The sequence below is a fragment of the Podarcis bocagei genome, assembly GCF_964188305.1.
Source record: "Podarcis bocagei genome assembly, chromosome: 3".
In the NCBI taxonomy this organism is placed as follows: Eukaryota; Metazoa; Chordata; class Lepidosauria; order Squamata; family Lacertidae; genus Podarcis; species Podarcis bocagei.
The window spans coordinates 62,275,752-62,295,153 of record NC_138127.1 but is presented as its reverse complement, the minus strand read 5'-3'; the positions used below and the strand labels follow the sequence as shown (position 1 = coordinate 62,295,153).

Below are 19,402 nucleotides of genomic sequence, written 5' to 3'. Positions count from 1 at the left end.
TTTGACTATGGCAGACCAACACGGCTACCTATCTACTACTTATACAAATATGATGAATAAGGTAAATATCCGGCTTCTTCCAAGGAGCTCAGGACACCATATATGAGGATGTCTCATTTTATTCTCACGTCTTGACTCCAAGGTGACCTTGGACCAGTCAACCAACATTTGAGGCTTTTTCTTACAATCAGCAATATATAATTTTTTTGAAACAAATTAATAAATAATAAACCAATCCGGGGTTTTTGAGTTGGGATTTGTCCCCTGGATTCCTCATTCCATAGAGCAATATTCTTTATACAGCACACCTCATTGATTCAATGACATACATTTTTTATTCTGTAGCCAGAGGATGTATTTTGACCAAATAAGTATTTTTCAGTGTATGTGATTATGAGCCTTGAGCGTGGCTGGATATCTGAAAGCAGTACAGGAAGACTGCTGCTTTCTATCACTTGGTTAATTTTAAATAGGAAGAGGAAATGCTAATAGAATGGATGTAGGAACACTGGATTCATCCTATTTTGATACTACTAGAAGTTTTTTTAAAAGTTGAAAATAGAAGAGATCAAATCAATTGCTATGGTGAAAATAATCACTATTTGTTACAATCAATTGGCAATACATACTTACATTATAGATGCTTTAGTTCATCTGCAATTATTGTCAGAAATAAGCAGGCTGATTGTGTCAACAGTAGTTACAATCTAAAAGGGAACTTGTATAAACTTCACCTCCACCAAAATCCTTCACATAATTGGGAAAATAGAGAAAATGGCTGGTATTATTGCAAAGAGGAGAGTCCATTGAACTTCAGGTATCTGAAATTTAAGTTAGAAAAAAAAACAGTATTTTTTTCCTAATGCAAGAGTAACTAATTTGTGTGGTCTTTTTGGGTTGAATATTCCAGAGCTTTTAGTACTCACATCTTCCATATATGGTGCTTTCTGCTTACACTTCATATTCTTTACAGACAACCACTTACGAAAGACAAATGGGGAATTCATTCACCCAGAGCAGCAGAAGCTGATGTTCCTGCTTATGCAGGCAATATCTTAAATTAGCCCAAATGCATTTGCACTGGGATCAACATAAGGTGTCCCATTTTGCTAGATGATGTAGAGAGTACTATAGTATACAAAGCAATCCTAAAATCACATTTCACTTCAGAGATTATCTCAATAGGTATAACATGTATTTTGGCCTCTGAAAAGAAAAGAAAACCTTAGAGAGAATGAAGATACTCAGCTGCAAATGATCCAATGATTAATACTGCACAGGGGCTTTGGGAAGGCATGATTTATCCATCCACAAGGAGAAGTAAAGAAGTAAAGTTCAGTTAGTGTGCTAGAATTGGCATTAGCTGCTGTTCTGGGGAAGTTCAAATATGTCAATCCTAAACTGAAAAATGCTTACTAGGGTTACAAAATATATCTGTCAGACCCTGTTTTAGAGACTTTTTCTGTTCTGACTAGTTTTTTCCTAATTACAGCTGAGTTTTCAGCACAAGATTGGGATCCTGTATTGCAAAGCAGGCCAAAGCACTGAGGAGGAGATGTATAACAATGAGACCGCAGGACCGGCTTTTGACGAATTCCTTGATCTCCTAGGTCAGAGAGTATGGCTGAAAGGTTTCAATAAATACCGAGCTCAGCTAGACAATAAAAGTAAGTTTTAATAATGAATTGTAATAAACACTAAAAGTATAAAAATAAGAGAATCTGTTATGCCAAAGTGCTTTCCTTCTGTAAATGCATATTACACAGAGATCACAGAGACAGCATCTACACTGCATTTCTTTCTTCCCTTCCAGTCTGAGCACAGTCACCCTACAGTGGGGCCAGATGGTGTTCCAGGCCTGCATGCTGATGCTTAGGGCCAGAGTCATAGCAACAGATGAGTTTTATCTTTGTGCAGTTGACTACATTCCAACCATGCAGAGCTGTCCAGACACACCCACACTGACACCCTTCTCCATCCTCCATCCAGGCAAGCAGGAGGCATCATTACAATTGAAGGACATACTACAGACAGGCAAAGATGAGGGCATGGAGTAGGACCAGTGAGGGATGTAGCCTGAAGTGGTAGAGAGGCATTCCGAAGAGGCATGAGGACTGGACAGAGGGGCCTGGAGGGGCCACTTTTGGACCTGGGGTTCCTCATCCTTGCTCTAGGGAGACCAGACCCAGCAGCTGGTTTCCTTGGTTAGGAAAACAAGGGGTTACGTAAGTGGCTGTGTTTTGCGTGCTCCGTCTTAGTGGTTGTGCTGCACCCATTGAATGGCATGCAACTTTCACTTGCCACAGGAAATAGTTGAATGCCAAATTACAATAGGGACATACGGCTTGGAAAGGGCTTCTGAAACTATTTGGAATTTATATGGAACTGTCATATTTGCTGGATGGTGTTTTTTGCGGCCCAGTGGTAGGGAGGAGAGATGTTTATATTATACTTGAATTTCTGCATTGTCTTCATTGACCCACTTGTGGACTTTAATTTCAGCCGATTCAACTGGAACACATTCCCTTTATACTACCTACAAAGATTACGAAATAATGTTTCATGTGTCAACTATGCTTCCATATATGCCCAGTAACAGGCAACAGGTATGTCTCAAGTCAGCTTTAGGGAATCATGCATGATTTCTTGTCTGAGAAGTTGTTTGTAGAATGTATTTTTTTTTGTTGAAATGTTTGTTACGAATACTCAGTAAAAATTATTGTTGTTATTATTTTAACTTGAGGATTGCATTTTCCTTATGCAATAGGTTTCTTTCCTTATGCTTAGGTTTCGTACTTCTGCTTTGACCCAAAAGTTTATGCTGTTAACAATTTTTTTTTCTATCTGGTCTTTCCATTTTTAAAAAAGAGAGAATAAATTATTTCACTGAATTGCCAGTATTCAGGGATACAGATACTTCTGGAAACTTAAATACTTCCTCTCCTACCAAAACAAACTGAATCCAGCCTAATTTTTAATAATATGCATTTAAAAGATGCAAGTATATGTAATTTGATTTTTCATGGTGTAAGTTTTGGTATTCTAATAACTTAACATACTGCTTCTCTGTTATGCGCATAGATAATAGAGCATTATATAGCAAATATAGTTAATGTTTGAACATGTACCATTCTGTTCTAGTTTAGAATATCTTGCAGCATTAAGGATGGCTAAAAATGACTTTGCATTAGAGGTTTTGTAGAATCCTAATGGTTGCAGTCTTGAATGATTTGAAGTTAATGGACTTTTGCCATTGGCTTGAATTGAATTATGACTTTCTTTTTTTGTTTTTGTAAGGTTAACCCTGTCTTTGCCTGTACTAATTGATATAAATAATACCTTTGGCATAAGTTTGCTTTATAAATGGGATTTAAAAGAAATAGATACTTTAAAATGTATAATATATTCCCACTTCTACGAATTTAATGTGTGAATAAAGGAGCCATTCACAAATGAGATTACTGCTCAGAGTGTAACATTCTGCAAACAAGTGTGTGTAGATAAAAGAAGCAACAACAGTTCCTTGTATATCTGCACAAAGAATAAGGATTTCTGCAAACATATTTTCAGACTTATTGACAGATGTATAAAAGTTATTTCCTTATCTGTGGTGAATTTGTTTTGGGAGAGTAGCTAAAATTGTAGTAGTTAGGTTGTATGATATTATATTTATGCCTAAAGTGAGCAAGTTGAGAATGTGGCAGAACTTGCAATTCTGGAGTTCTAAAAGAATAGCTTCGTAGATGTATAAAAATTAAAATAGTTTTATAATAATTGGCAAATCACTTTCCTAGAAGTGGGTAGGTGTAACCAGCTGTCTTGTTTACCAAATTCACCAAACTATCAGAACTTTATAGCTTGTTTTGTACTGTTTTAACTCAGGTGTACTTTCTATTGTTTTCAATGGGAACTATTCCCAAGGCAAGTGCCCAGAGGATAGAACGAAGCCTTAGTTGGATAAAGAGAAAGTTTTAATAGAACTACACAGTTCTATCTAATGAGAAAATATTGTAGCAACACCTTTTAAAATGGAGCTAGAAATTATACGTGAAAGGCATATAGGAAACGGCTTTAGAATACATCTACCTCAGTACTGTCTACACTAACCAGCAACAGAAACTAGGGTTTCTGATAGGGGACATTTCCAGCCCTACAGCTAGAAATGCCAGGAACGGAACTTGGGACCTTCTGCATACAAAGCAAATGCTCTACCAGTGAGCTGTGTCCCTTCCACTATATACATCTTCCATATTTGGTCTACCTATGGTTTTTGGGACCATTTTGACCATTTATGATGATACAGAAAAAATTCCATATATCATATGAAGTTAATTAAATTTCCATGTAATTTAGAAACACTTAAAATTTCTTTGTGATCCAGTGCACATGCCCAAGGTGATTAAAGTGATAGGTTAACATATCAAAGTTGTGAACAAGGAGCTTACTGCATCTATTTGCAAATATTTTATTCCCTCCAATATGACACAAAAGACAGTATACACTGGAATAACAAAATGTTTGAGAAACTGTAATCTATCTGTGGATGGGTTTAAATTGCAAAGTTTAACTATTGTAGAAAATACTTCTACAAAAGATATACTCAATGTTGATTTCAAATATTTTTGTTCCTAATTGCAGGCAATGACAATACATTAAACCCTTACTTGATGTTGAATGTTAGTCTTTGTCTTGGTTTTACCTAAACTGTGAGCATAGGAAATAACCTTTTACCTTGATCCACTTCTTCCAGAATTGTATGGCGTTTGTCACCCTCACTATTGTGTTTGCTTGAGCCACTCATTTCACTCTTCAGTTTTCTTACCTTTGCTTATATCTTTACCTAAATATTCCCTAATGTGTCTTCCTCTCTAGACAAACTAAAGCCTGTTCTTGGTTTATCCTCAAAATTTTCCAACCTAATTCCATTATTTCCCCAGTAACAATCATACCCTTCCACAATGTTTTAGTAAACACTCATCAGTCTTTGTATCTTGGACAGTCTTGGTATATTTAGCAGTAATATCATAGTATGTTCTATGGATTCCTTTGGATAAAATAATGTGGAAGTTTTCCATATTTAGGTAATATTGGCCTCATTTGCACGTATCACTAAGCCGAACTATGGCTTAATTTGAACAAAACATTGTGCTGGTGCATATAGGGGAAATTGTGGCTGCTTAGCTCCTTTCCTGCTGTTTCACTACCAAGAGGCAAACCATGGTTTGACTTAGCAAACTTGGGCTTACGGTTTGCCCCCCCCCCCAAAAAAAAAATCAAACCAAGAACAGTAAGCTGAGAACAAACTTTGTGTAGCCAAAGTTTGTTCTCAGCTTACTGTTCTTGGTGTGGTTTGTTTGGAGTGAGATGAACCATGAGCTCTAGTTCATAAGGCTAAGCTTAGCTTAGCTAACCAATGGCTTAGCTATTGGTAGTGTTGCTGCAGGAGCAAAGCACACTTCTTTGTTCACACTAAACCATAATTTGATTTAGCGTTATGCACAAACCAGGCAACTGAGATCTGAAGGCCCCCCACATTATTTTTTATGATACTGGATGCCAGTGGTATTTGCACAGCATGAACACTTTTCAATAAAATGTGATAAGCACACTCTAGTAATCAACATTTAGCCAGCCTTAATGTGTAGAAGAAATAGCTAATGAATGTTTATTTTCTTTTTCTGTTGGTACCTCCTTGCTAAACTATATAATGTAGAATGTACCCATGGAAGTATTCTTGATAAGCTAGGAACAATTCACATAAAATAACAAACCTTTCCCTCTGAGACACACAGGAAGCTAAGAATCAGCATCACAGATAAAGTTGCTGCTGTCCTCAAGGAACAGTCTTACCAGCCCTGCGGTATAGAAATTTTACTTTGTGTACAGGGCTTATCTTGTTTCATCCACTTAGATAAGTGGAGTCATGTGGGAACTTCCCATCTTAGATTTGAATGGGATCTAGAGGTCTAGCCTCCCACTGAAATTATGGTGTGAATAGGTTTATACATCCATTATACCTCGTATGGTCACTGGCCAAGGTATGTAGCCAGCTACTGTGAGCACTATTTCCAATGAACATTTCATAAAATCCAATTACCTGTGAGCCAGAAATAGGCCACACCAGAACTGTCTGTTGCTTTTTCTAGGAAATAACTACGCCCTGCTTGGTCACTGATCAGGACATCCCTCTAGTTTTAGAGCGAGCAGGAGATCCAAACACTCAGGTAATTTTTCACTTTGGCTGCAATATAGGGTGGGGAGTCTTCACTCTGTGTTCTGATCAGAACAGAGGGAGCTACCCACTCTGGTGTGGCCAGTACCACCTCCTTGTATTGGCTTTCCTTACACATCACAGTTAAAGGCTTCTCCTGTTGAACTTTTACCCTTGTAGACACCCTTTCCAGATCATTTCCTTGCAATATTTCCTCACACTTCTGCCATTTGCTTTTGTTATCTTTGGTCAGATCTGATTAATCCAAATCTGTTGTCAAGTTATCTCCTTGTCTGATATAATAATAATAAAAAAATGAAAACGAGTTACTGTCTTGGTATGTAAGATTAAATGCTTCTTCAGTGTTTGGAATTTTCCTAGTTTTAATCAGGTCTGATTGAAATATGTGATCTTTGTATATGTAAATATTAACATATTATAATTCAAACTTATTATGAAACCACTTATTTTATTACTAAATTAAAATAAGCTTGAAGGTTTCTTGTGATGTCTTTTCATTCCCCCCCCCCCCATTAAATTGAATGAAGAAAGATGCTTTATGTAATATGACAGGATAGCTTTGTTGCTTTAGCTTGAGCAAGCAATTAAGGCTTACAGAAATAGATTGCTGTGGCTTTAGCTGTCCGATAATGGTCAATTTAGCTTGGGAAGCTTAGAGATGAATAAAAGTATGCTAAAGGGACAGATTAGGTGGTGCATCCCATTTCAGATTATCTGGAAAACTTAAAATCACATTTGATTAGCACGTTAGGAAAAACAGAGCCAGTAAAGTAAATTGAAGGTCTATAATTAAGGTCAGATCAGAACTAATACATTATTTTTAAAAGGTGGTAGATATTTCTTTTCTAACATTCTCTTAACTTGATACTATTTCATATTAAAATTAAGTTCATTAATGCTGAAATTTTACTGGATTCATATTTAGATTTACCACACCAATTAAGGTTGTGATTACATTTCTTTAAAAAAAATACTATTATCAGTGGACCTTACTTCCAAGTTAATATTGTGTTAGAACTAAGGTGAAAACTGTTATTAGGGTCTTACTGTCAATATTGTGTTACTTCCTGAAAATAATCCCACTTGACCTATGTACTATATTTAAAATTCCAATTGAATTGTATCATTGTTAAGAGTGTGTTGGAAGGGCAGTTGAACAAATAAGGAGAGAAAGGGGAAAAGAACTTAGAGATATGAAAACAAGCTCTGTATAATAGTTACATACCATTTTTTTCAGTTTTCAGAACAGTGTCTCTCTTTTTTTCATACCTTTTTCTCCATTCAATTTGCATTCCATTTATACAATCCTACCGAGATCAATGTATTACATATCAATATCATCTATTTAACTCTCCTTGCTTGTTCCTTGCATTTCAATTCCCCATTTATAATTATATGGTTCTATTACTGTTTTTTTATGATGTTGTACAGACCTTTATGGTACTGATTATAATGGTTGTCTGCTATGTTAACTGAAATATTAGTTGTACCTCAGAAATCTCACCCTATTTGCTAACATTTTAAAGAATGAATGAGTTCCAATTTGTTTTATATGGTTAGGTTAATCCAATTACGTTAATGAATATGCTTATGCATGTTGGTGACAAGACTCAAATTCCTTTCAGGAACTATTGATGCCCTTTAAAATAGTTTAGAAAGGTTTATATTGCAAATGTCTGTTATTTATTATTCAACCCAATTAGCACCTAATATCTAAGCCAAGCCATGACTTGAGGCAAATATGTGGGATCCCAAAAAGGAAATTGTCCATTTTGCTCCTGTCTACTTTGTTTTGCTGCTGCACTGTGCCGAGCTAAGTTATGTTTTGGCTTAGCATGTCATCCAAACTCGGGAACCTTTGCAGCCCATAAGTGGGCCTTCTAGAGATCCTCTGGAAAAAAATCTGTCCTCCACTCAACTAGCTTTTACATGCCTTTCCTCACACATACTGGAGTAAGCAAAATGTTCATTCTGTTTGTGCACTTTCCTGCAGGCATAGCCAATGTGGTGCAACTTCTTTCAGTCTTAGCCAGCATGGCTAATGATCAAGGCTGATGGGAGTTGTAATCCAAATCATCTGGAGGTCACCATGTTGGCTATCCCTGGAATATTTACTTCTTACTTCTGTTTCCTGATTTTTACTCTGTTACTGTTAACAGATGAATCTGAAATCAAAGGTATTATTGTCACTTTCTGCAACTTTAGAATAATTTGAATATATAGGAAACTATATCTGATCAGTACATGAACTTTTATTTTGGTGATGTGTTAGCAGTGATAAAACTCACTTCCATAGAGCCTTTGGGGGGAATTCAGCATTGCCCCAAGGAGATCATTCCATCGGCACAGTTACTTTTGCTTGCCAGGCAAAATGAACTCCTCCCTCTGCACCCTGTTCTGGGGGCTCTCCTGACCCTCCCAATCAGATATGGGGAGGGCATTGGTGTGAAGGTGAGGGGGGCAAGTCCTGTTGATCTCTTAGGACTTGTTGCATTGGCTTCTGCTAGTGCAACAGATTAGTTCAATCCAGTCCAATTACTTTAGTCCACCTGTAGACCCAAGTATTTATGCCCCACTAAAAACACGCAGAAATTAGTGTCTGTAGCTGTAAAATGGATTGCAGCTACTGGCTTATAATGGTATGGCAAAACTTTCATTGATTTTAATAGAGTTGGGTTGTACCCTATGCCATAACATAGTGTGCACCAGATGCATACCCACAGTTGTGATTTTCATTCACATATGTCTGTCATCTACATCATTTCAAAAGCCAGTAATAGGTAATGTTTTAAATAAAATTCAATTAAAACAGCTCAGAATACAGCAGAGGTCATATCTCCAATTTTCTACCAGCTTAATCCTGGACATCCCAAATTAATACAGTAAACAAAAAGCTATTGCAGCATTCCCAAAAGCTCTGAGATCGAAACTTTCTGGTAGATGGACTTAACAGAGACTTTGTGTTGCTTCAGTATTTCCTTTCACTGACAGCTCTGCTTTTAAGCTAACAAAGAGAAGCTGAAATAGCTTCTGGTTTACTATTGTGGACTACTGAAGTAAAAATTCACCAGAAAACTGCATGTGAACATCGGTATGTGTTTGTGGAGCTCCTGGATTGTAACATTTCCAACACCTTTTCAGCTTTCCAAATAATTATAGAAAATGATGATGTTTTAATTAAATACTTGTTACATGGTTACAAGTTATTTAAATTGATATTAGGTTATGTTACTTAAGATATGTTACTCCAAAATATCATCTTTAGCTGTAATATGAATGTATGCATGTACATGTTTGGGGCAATATCCAAAGGACCCCTTTCTTTCACAGACTCTGCTGCAGACACACTACCCAAAAAGCTGTTTTCCAAAAGTCTGGGAGGTTACTGTAATAGTGTGGAAAGTTGCAGCTGGAAATAAAAGGCAAAAGCTGTGTTGAACCACTTCAACATACATTTAGGAATCCTTGGATCTTGGCCTGCCTTTGTCCACTTCTGCATTTCCAAATTTAATTGAAATAAAATTGTCCTGTGAAGATATTTGGTGACTGTTGTGCTTTTTATGGTGGGGAAAGATTGGTTTAAAATGTTGAGAATTTCTAGTCGATATAGAAACCACTACAATGAGGAAAAACATCTTAAGGAAACAAGAAATGTTTATTTCATATATGGAAAGTTATTTTACATCTTGGAAATGATTAATGGGCTATTTAGTGTGGGTCTGTGCTTCATATACTTGAACAAGACTGGTTTAAGATTTTACCTATTCTCAACCCACCACTTTCCCCTTTTTAAAGAGCTGTGTATTTCAAACGGTATAGACAAGACCTGTAAAACATACCGTACTTGGGTTGTGTGCTGCCTGTGCCAAGACAAGAACATTGTGACTAATCAAAGTGTAGGGTTTTTTAAAATACATAATTGCCATTTTTAATAGTTATCTTTTTTTCTAGTGGATGTGAAGGAAATTGTAGTCACCATTTTAATGTTTTTTTGTTTTTTTGTTTTGCATCTAGCTTTTAAGGAAAAGGCACATAGGAAATGACATTGTTACCATTGTCTTCCAAGAGCCTGGAGCGCTTCCTTTTACTCCAAAAAATATCCGTTCTCATTTTCAACATGTGTTTGTCATTGTTAAAGTCCACAACCCTTGCACTGAAAATGTGTGCTATAGGTGAGTACAGGTTTGTCAATTGCCTTAGTTTCTTAGGCTTTCATTGGAAATTGCTGGGGCCATTGTTTATTTGCTTTATCAGGCATTTCTGAATTTTCCATGTATCTGTGCTCCCAGCTCACCCAGCCAACCATAATGGCACCAACCTCCCCCTTCCACTCAATGAATGAGCTTAGTGGGAGACCCACTGGCCATATCCTTGCCTGTGGGGGCTGGCAGCAAGCCCCCAAATGGGGTACCTCAGGGAGGGGCTAAACCACACTGGGATCCACTGGAATCACTGCCATCGGATGATGGAATTTGTTCCAGTTGTCTTGTACCTCCTCATCTTTGGCCACAGTGAGCAACCAGAGTGCAGATGGGTGGTGGATGTACTGCTCCAAAAAGTCCAAATGATGGCTCGAGAGGGTTTGGATTGCACCCTAAAACCAAAAATGACAGTACTTTAAAGAAATATTAGTAAGGTTCAGGAAACTTGCTAGCTTCAATAAAAATAAGTTGTATGGTACCTATAGAACGTTGTCTCTATATTTAAATCTCTGAATTATTCAAGGACAAGAAGCAATCTTATGAAAGCTGAGCCCTTTTGTTAATGCAAATTTCTATATGCATGGGGACTCTAGACTGGAGAAGTGGGGTAACTGACTCAGTTCTAAGGTAGCCCATCATGGATCATGGCATGCTTATATGTTCATACCATGAATCAATACTGTATAGGAGTGCATTCTAGGCATCTGGCATAAAAAATTGTGCATTTGTTTATACACTAGTACGCTGATCTATATATTTAGTGTTCATGTGCATGCATCTGTAACACACCATTTTATGATGGGTTGGTACAACAACATTTGTGTTCTGTGAATATTACATTTTTTGATGCAGCACATTTTCAATTTGATAAGAAATATATTCAATTAGGAAGAGTTCTGTAGAGGGTTGGACTGCATGATCCTAGTGGTTCCATCCAGCTCTACAATTCTATGATTTTATTTTTCTCATTTTGCTGCAAATGTAATTCCTAACATTTTCTGCTTTTGAAGAGTTTTGAGGTAGTTTATTATATAAATTTTTCTTGTCCTTGGTAGGTGCATGAATATCTTATGTATAAACAAATAATGTTTTAGTTAAAATAACTTACGAAACGTTGATCCTATAATAAGTTTTCTTCATTTTCTAGTGTTGGAGTTTCAAGGTCAAAAGATGTACCACCTTTTGGGCCCCCAATACCTAAAGGAGTGACTTTCCCTAAATCAGCAGTTTTCCGGGACTTCCTTTTGGCCAAAGTTATTAATGCAGAAAATGCAGCACACAAGTCAGAAAAATTTCGAGCCATGGCCACTAGAACACGGCAAGAGTACTTGAAAGATCTTGCAGAAAACTTTGTTACTACCGCTACAGTAGACACGTCAGTCAAGTTTAGTTTTATTACACTGGGAGCAAAGAAAAAAGAGAGAGTGAAACCAAGGAAGGATGCCCACTTATTCAGCATTGGAGCAGTGATATGGAATGTGATAGCACGAGACTTTGGTCAGTCCCTTGACATTGAATGTCTTCTTGGTATCTCAAATGAGTTCATCGTGTTGATTGAAAAGGAATCAAAGAATGTTGTTTTCAACTGCTCCTGCAGAGATGTTATTGGATGGACATCTGGATTAATGAGTGTTAAAGTTTTTTATGAAAGAGGAGAATGTGTTCTTCTCTCAGCACTTGATAACTGTGCTGATGACATCAGAGAAATGGTTCAAAGACTGGAAGTAAGTATGGTTTCTTTTAAGTGTTTGGCAATTTCAAATACTATTGTCAGTAATTTTTCAAGATAATGGAGATGGATAAATATGATACCTGACTATAGAATTTTAAAAATGAAAAATTTACCGGACCATTTCAAGGGTATTTCTGTATTCCAGGCTTTAACTGGAAATGTGGCAGCTGTAGTCTGAAACAGAATTCTCCCTTTTTATTACAGTTAGGGTTGCCATATTTCAAGAAGTAAAAAATCCAGACAATTCTACTAAGCATAATAAAGAATTTTAACTTAATTCAGATTCTCTTTAAGTGTGTTTTAAGTGTTGAGATAATTCAGATAGTTCAGATAATTTTAAGTGTTCACTTAATTCAGATTCTCTTTAAGTGTGTTTTAAGTGTTCGGATATATAACCTGACCCAATCAAATGAGTCAGGTTGCAATAATTTAGCATTGTTCTAATGAAAAAATGTGATCTGTACCTGTAAAGACTTCAGTAAATTACTATTTTGCTTCCTTGTTTAATATAAGGCAGCTGCTAAGTCTTCTACAAACAAAACAATCCCTGAATTGTTATAATAATCAGTAAGAGAAATGTACTGTCTTAGAAACTGGACACAGCACAGATGGTTGCTGCAGGGGCATCAAATGTTAGAGCTTGGAGAACAACATCTTTATTCAGAAATCTCTAGTCAGCCATGAATGACAAAAACACTATTAGCTACCCGAGGGGTATAATATATTAGTACATGTGACTTTGCATTGTTTGAAAGCAGTTCCTTACATAATTCAGAAGGCATGTGTCCAGTGAGGGAGATGTGAAGACTTGGTAAAAAAAAATTGGAAAGTGGTGGAAAAGAAATGGGTGTATATGAAAAGTGGGTGTGGGTGTGCATGCAAGACTAGAAACAGATTACTGAACAATTGGTAGTTGGGAGGGGGGATCTCTTAGGAAATGCACCTTTCAAAATGTGTAATACTAATGTGTATAAAAGAATCCTACAATTAATTTACCCTGCTGAAAAAAATTAGTCTTAAGATTCCAAAGCAGTAATAAGACTGATGACAGAACTGATACAGTGTCTGACAGGATTACTGAAGAAGTAATTATTTTCTATCTTGATGTTGGAAACTTACTTCAGAAGTTGCAGAGTACATCTTTGAGTGTTTGGTCCAGAAGCACATTATGAGATTATTCCAGTCATTTTGATTCTGAAACCTGGTGGATTTTGTACAGGCTGGCTTTTGACTCCTCTTTTTAGAATTTGTTTAAAATGTTTATGCATGGCCCTTAATAATAATAAAAATTCCAGGGTGTCTCACAATAACATAACTACTATACACTGTAATATAGCAAACAATTTTTATTTTCATCTTGTTTTTAGGTAACTTAGGTTAGGATTCACCTAACCAGCCCTGTCAGTGGAAGCCCTGTGCAAGGACTTTCACTTGTGCTATAAGGCTTCCCCCATCTCTCCCCCCCCCCCATGCCTTCCAGAATTGGATTGGGAGAACCTCCAGAACAATGTGCAGGGGGAAGCGTATTGTTCCATTTGGCAAGCTGGAATGGTAGCACAGATAGAATAATTGGAAGACCTTAAGTCTGCAATCCTAAACACTTAGCTGGGAGTAAGTCCCAGTTAACAGTGTGGCTCTTATGTATTGGTTCCATCATGACACTGATTTATAATTGTTCTAATAAAACAAAGTTGTTATTACTTTTGGATTTCAGAAACATATCAAACAATAAAATTTTATCTTATAGGTTATAATAAATATTACACTTCATGTTCTTAATGGCAGGGGGATAAAATCACATTTTAAAAACCATTTCAATATCACCCTACCCACAGCTCACCATTTCTGGAATTTTTACATCACTATTCTTTTATACTGTGGTCTCACTAATTTCTTATTCCTTTAGATAGTAACTAGAGGATGTGAAACAACAGAAATGACCTTAAGGAGAAATGGCTTGGGACAGCTTGGATTCCATGTTAACTTTGAAGGGATTGTAGCAGATGTGGAGCCATTTGGTTTTGCCTGGAAAGCTGGCCTACGTCAAGGCAGTCGCCTTGTGGAGATCTGTAAAGTAGCTGTAGCAACCCTGACTCATGAACAAATGATTGACCTGCTGCGCACTTCTGTGACTGTAAAGGTGGTGATTATCCAGCCACATGAAGATGGATCACCTAGACGGTAAGAAGTCACAGTAGCTAGTAGGTTATTTGTGTCTTCACTGCTGACATTCTTTTGCCCTTTTCACAGATGGCTTTCTTGTTAAATGGGTAGTGCTCATTTGGTGCTAATGAGACTTGCAGCTAACACAGTCTGTGAGAGAAGTGCTATCTTGTAATAGATGGAATGGATCTTATAAGTTATTTTAATAAAGGATGGATTGTATACTGGGGGGACTGGTTGCTTTTAGTTAAGTGAGCAGAGCTTTCTGAATAAAGTGAACTGTTTACTATAGAATGGGGAAAGCCTCAATATGGGAATAAGGGGGAAAAGTGGTGGCAATTAATCAATGTCTTTGAAAAGAGTGAAAATTAATAAGGGATTTGAAATAGGGAAATAGAGTAGAAATTAATATGGCTTTTGGAATGGAATGGAAATTAATGAAGAATAAGGGGGGAAAGGGTAGAAAGTAATAAGGAATATTGAGGAGAGGGGTGGGGATGCTCAGTATATTTAATGAGGCAAATGGTTAAGAAAGTTTGGCTTTGACTACACTCACATTGACATGCAGCCCCTGGAGGGATTGGCTATGGGTCGATGCAGTCCTCAGCACCAAAAAGGTTAGCTACTGCTTGCCTGCATGCTCTGTCCTCATAGGGAAGGTATTCCAAACCCAAATCAATTTGCTTGCACTTTTCTGCACCTTTTTCAGCTCTCCAATATTCTTTTTGAGATTGGGCAATCAATGTTTTCTTCCATTTCTCACTTTCAACTAACGTTAAAAGTATCCCAAACAGATGGAGCAAGGAAGAAATTGAGAAAGTAGAAGGGAAAGCTTAGGTTAAAAGAGGTAGCCTTGTGTTAGATGTGCTTTTGTAGCTAGGCAGATGGATATTATGAGGACAGAATACATGTCTGTTATACCCGCTTTAATAAATGATTTTTTTATCTCAACTAATTCAAACGTTCAGTTAGCTTTCTTTAATAGGGAGAGTGCTTGCTGTGTATGACTGCCACATTAACATATTTAACTATAGCATTGTAGAATTGGTGATATATATGTTGCGTTTTATTTATGAATGTTCTCCAAAAATTAATTTCTTAGAGTGAAATGGGGGAAATTATCCCTTTATTGCTGCCACTCATATTGCCACACATGTGCTGCCTTTGGAAGACATAGAAATATGTCTGTATATCATTGTTTTTTTTCAAGTTGCATATAATTGGCAGCTGAAAGATTTTCTCAGTTTCATTTGGAGATTTTTGCCATCTGCTTCCAAGTATGAAATAACACTTTTTGGTACTTATTCTCCTGATTATCACTGGTGCCATTCCAAAACAGTTGGATCCATTGCTTAGGATAGGCTGCAGACTGCAAAAAGTCTAGAAAAGTCAGAGCCCTTATACAGGCTCCTAAGTCATCATCTACCCCAACAGAAGGAGAAGGGATTTTCTGCAGTATAAACTTCCTGTGATATGAGAATCTTCAACTGCCTCTTTAAAAGAATGTCTGCTCTTCCTGGATTATCTGACTCTTTGAAGCCTTCTTAGCAGACTGGACTGAGTATAGCTTTCCCCAGAGTCCACTGTTTTTTTACTACTTCCAACCAAGGTGAATAAAAATGGATAAAAGTGTAATCTTACATTTTTAAAAAGTTCAGTCTATAATCTGTTTCTCTTCTAAAAATAATGTGGTTGAAACCATGAAGGTTATTGCAAAACATCAAAGGCTCAAGGTGCCGTAAGACTCTTTTTTGCAAGAACAGGCTAACTCAACTATTCATTTGGGAATTGGTTTAAAACTAAAACTGACCTTAATATAAACACATAATCTCTTAAATATGAACATAGAACCCTCTTGTGAAAGACTCCTTTCCTTTCCTTTGTAAAGACAGGTCTGTGCTGCGAAATATTTGTTCATGGGGGGATATACAACATACTAGATCACATCTTAAACCCTGATTCAAGAGACCAGAGACAAGGAAGTCATCACAGGTTCTAAAATTCATATGATGTCATGACTTGCCTTATAACTGATCCCATATATATCATGTTGTCCTGTTTGATGCCCAACTATCTGAATTGTACAATGTTTATGACTCTACCACCCAAACAACAAGGAATTCACTTTACTTCTCATGGCAAAAACACTGTTTTGCTCTTCAACTACCTTTCCTTCAGAGACCAGAAAATATGACAGCAGGGGACTTAGAGACAATACTAGTGGACATCGCTTATGATGGAAATCCTAAAATGAAGACATGATCATGAAACTTACAAGGTTTTCCAAGTTATCTGTCTATGGAAAAAGAGTACTCTCCACATCCAAAAATTTTCTCACATGATTTTCTTTCCGATACTTTTCTATAAAGGTTAAAACTCCAGTCCACAATCAGCAACTGGGACAAATTATAATAGATTATGTGTGTCTGGTTTCCCACCTTCTGTGCTTGACAAAATGTTAAAGACACCACTGCCCTAAGTTTTGTTACCCCATATCCAGATCAAGCTTCTGTCACTGCATTTCACAACCACAGGCATATGTCCAGTGAACAGGAGGGATAGCTAATTTGCTAGCTTAATCTATTCCCAGGCTTTATACCTGTTCTATTGACATGTTCAGCATATTTTCCTTCCCAATGTGGTCTGAATTGGTACCATAAGGAGGCTAAAGGGTTAAAGCCCCCTTACTCCATAATAGGGTCTTAATATGCTTGGCCACCTGGGCAGGGAGTATGTGTTTAAAAAAATAGTTCTCTGCACTTAAACAACACAGATATGGAGCTAATGTATCCTCTAGTTGGGCCATCAGTGAACTTGTGGGTAATAAAATAACCCCTCAACCCCACTGAAGTCTTCCTTGTTTACTCTTAGATATCTTGGACACCAGGGATACTAGCGGCATGTTCAACAGGCAGGTTTTCCTTGGAATGGAAAAGCTGCTTTGCATTCAGTTTTATCTCTTGACAACTTAAATTTTACATAATCTAGTGTAAGAGTACTGATGATGGGTCATATTTCATAATATGATATAATTGATATAATATAATCATATCATTTAATGACATGCACATGCTATATTTCTTTTTTTAAAAATGATGGGCTGTATCTCTACAGGACTCAAAGATTATTATGTCTATGTATACTGCAGGGGTTGCTCAGAACTGTGTCGAATTCCCATGGTGGAGTACAAACTTGACAGTGAAGGCACCCCATGTGAGTATAAAACCCCTTTCAGGAGGAATACTACTTGGCATCGGGTGCCAGCTCCTGCAGGGCAGCCTCTTTCTCGTGCCTCTCCAATCCTAGGAACATCTGATAGATTGCAGTGCCAGCAGCTTCTCCAGCAGGCGCAAACAGCCATTCCTCGCAGTACTTCATTTGACAGAAAGCTGCCAGATGGTGCGAGGTAATATGTTCTCTCTGTTATTAATTCCTGTATTTTCTTAGTGCTTTATTAGTAAACCTTTCTGGTCTTTGGTATGAAGTGATTTTTTAAAAGCTGTTTTCTTTTTAAACCTCATTCATATACTACTGGACAAGGTTTTAACAGATTTGAGCTGCAGTGAGCTTAGTGTTCACCTCCACTAATCCTTCTTGAAACAATGGTCAGTGCTAATGATACTTTAAAAGGTAGACGACATTAAAACTCACACCCTCCTCTCTATTTATAATGGAATATAAAGGCTAGGTACCAGGCAATTTCGGCCACTGTGGTAGTCGGCCAATAAAATAAGAACTTCTGAATAAGAGCTACAAGCATTTAAAAAAATGAAATTAGTTGCTTGCAGGTTAATACTTTCATCTCATTCCAAGAGAGTTTTATTATATTTGTAACATCAATAGAACATGGCTATAAACGTCCAAGAGCAAATGGATATTTGTGGAATGATGTCTTTGTTTAAAAACTGAAATGACTTAAAAGTTAAATGAAAACCCAATTGACGTTTGTTCCAATTCAGTAGTAGGCAGCGGGTTTTTCCAGGGGAAAGGGGCTGGACAAAAAAAAAATCCCCTCTCAGGCCCGTACCTAGAAATCACAGGACAAATGGAAGTGCGGATGAGCCCAAAGACACTATTGCTTGCAAGGATTGATCTATATGTACTTTAAAAAGTGCTGAATTGTGGTCACTATGCGAAAATGTGCAGACTGTAGGAAACATCCAGTATCACACGAGCAGACCTCACCATTCTCTTGCTCCCTCGTTGCAGGCCCCTCCAGAGCAGATTGTAGGGCTACTGAAGTGGGGATGAAGAGAGGCTGCATATCATTAGATGTCCCCGCATCTAAAAATGGTTTAAATTTCACAAAAACTATTCCAATGTCTTCATATTGTTGTCTGTATTTCTAATTTCATTAGGAATTTATCTCAAAAATTGATTGTTGTTGAAGCATCACAGATCTGTGTACATGGTTAATTACTTGAGTCACTATTTCAGAAGTTCACCGAGCAACCAATCATCCTCCAGTGACCCAGGACCAAGTGGGAGTAGTCAGTGGAGACACCAAGTGGGATATGATGGGTATTTGTTTCTTTACATCTGAATCCCTTTTTATGAACAGTAACTGTAGAAGCTAATTTACGTGTGGACTATCCAACCGGCTGTTGTAGAATGTTTCATAGGTGGCTTTGTAAAGATAATAATTTAATTACCGTATTTACTTGATTCTAATGCTCACCTTTTTTGGCCAAATTACATTGTGAAAATTAAGGTGCGCATTAGATTTGATGGCACATTTACATTCACCAGCAAATACTTCTTTTGGTTTCAAGGTTCTGAAAACTGAGGTGTGCATTAGATTCGATGGCGCATTAGATTCAAGTAAATATGGCATGTGCTGCTGTAGTCAATCTGCCCCATCTCTGAAGGCTTGCAGGCAATCCATACATAGCTGAGTGGTGGTGGTATCTAGTGGTGTCTGTTTGCTAGTGGAAGTGCATCAACTAGCACAAGAAGAGGGAGCTGTTTTTCACTAGTCCCCTATAGCAATTGCAGCCCCCTGTGTCATATCTCATACTGTTCAAGAGGGTCTCCCAACCCTCAGGAGACGCTTTTGGAGCAGCATTTGGCTTT

The 19,402-nt window shown here is 37.3% G+C and overlaps 1 protein-coding gene across 7 annotated transcripts in view; it reads left to right on the top strand.

Moving 5' to 3' along the window:
* The window catches only part of SIPA1L2 (signal induced proliferation associated 1 like 2), an 87,172-nt gene that overhangs the window by 35,757 nt on the left and 32,013 nt on the right, over nucleotides 1-19,402 (top strand). For 5 of the 7 annotated variants that reach the window (XM_081186195.1, XM_081186190.1, XM_081186192.1 and 2 more), the window contains exons 5-12: nucleotides 1,493-1,667; nucleotides 2,503-2,606; nucleotides 6,147-6,224; nucleotides 10,247-10,404; nucleotides 11,582-12,158; nucleotides 14,073-14,347; nucleotides 17,478-17,735; nucleotides 18,767-18,850. In XM_081186195.1, coding sequence (XP_081042321.1) covers nucleotides 1,493-1,667; nucleotides 2,503-2,606; nucleotides 6,147-6,224; nucleotides 10,247-10,404; nucleotides 11,582-12,158; nucleotides 14,073-14,347; nucleotides 17,478-17,735; nucleotides 18,767-18,850 — 1,709 coding nt within the window. The remainder of the gene's footprint in view (nucleotides 1-1,492; nucleotides 1,668-2,502; nucleotides 2,607-6,146; nucleotides 6,225-10,246; nucleotides 10,405-11,581; nucleotides 12,159-14,072; nucleotides 14,348-17,477; nucleotides 17,736-18,766; nucleotides 18,851-19,402) is intronic. The other 2 variants (XM_081186193.1, XM_081186194.1) reach the window with 1 other exon arrangement.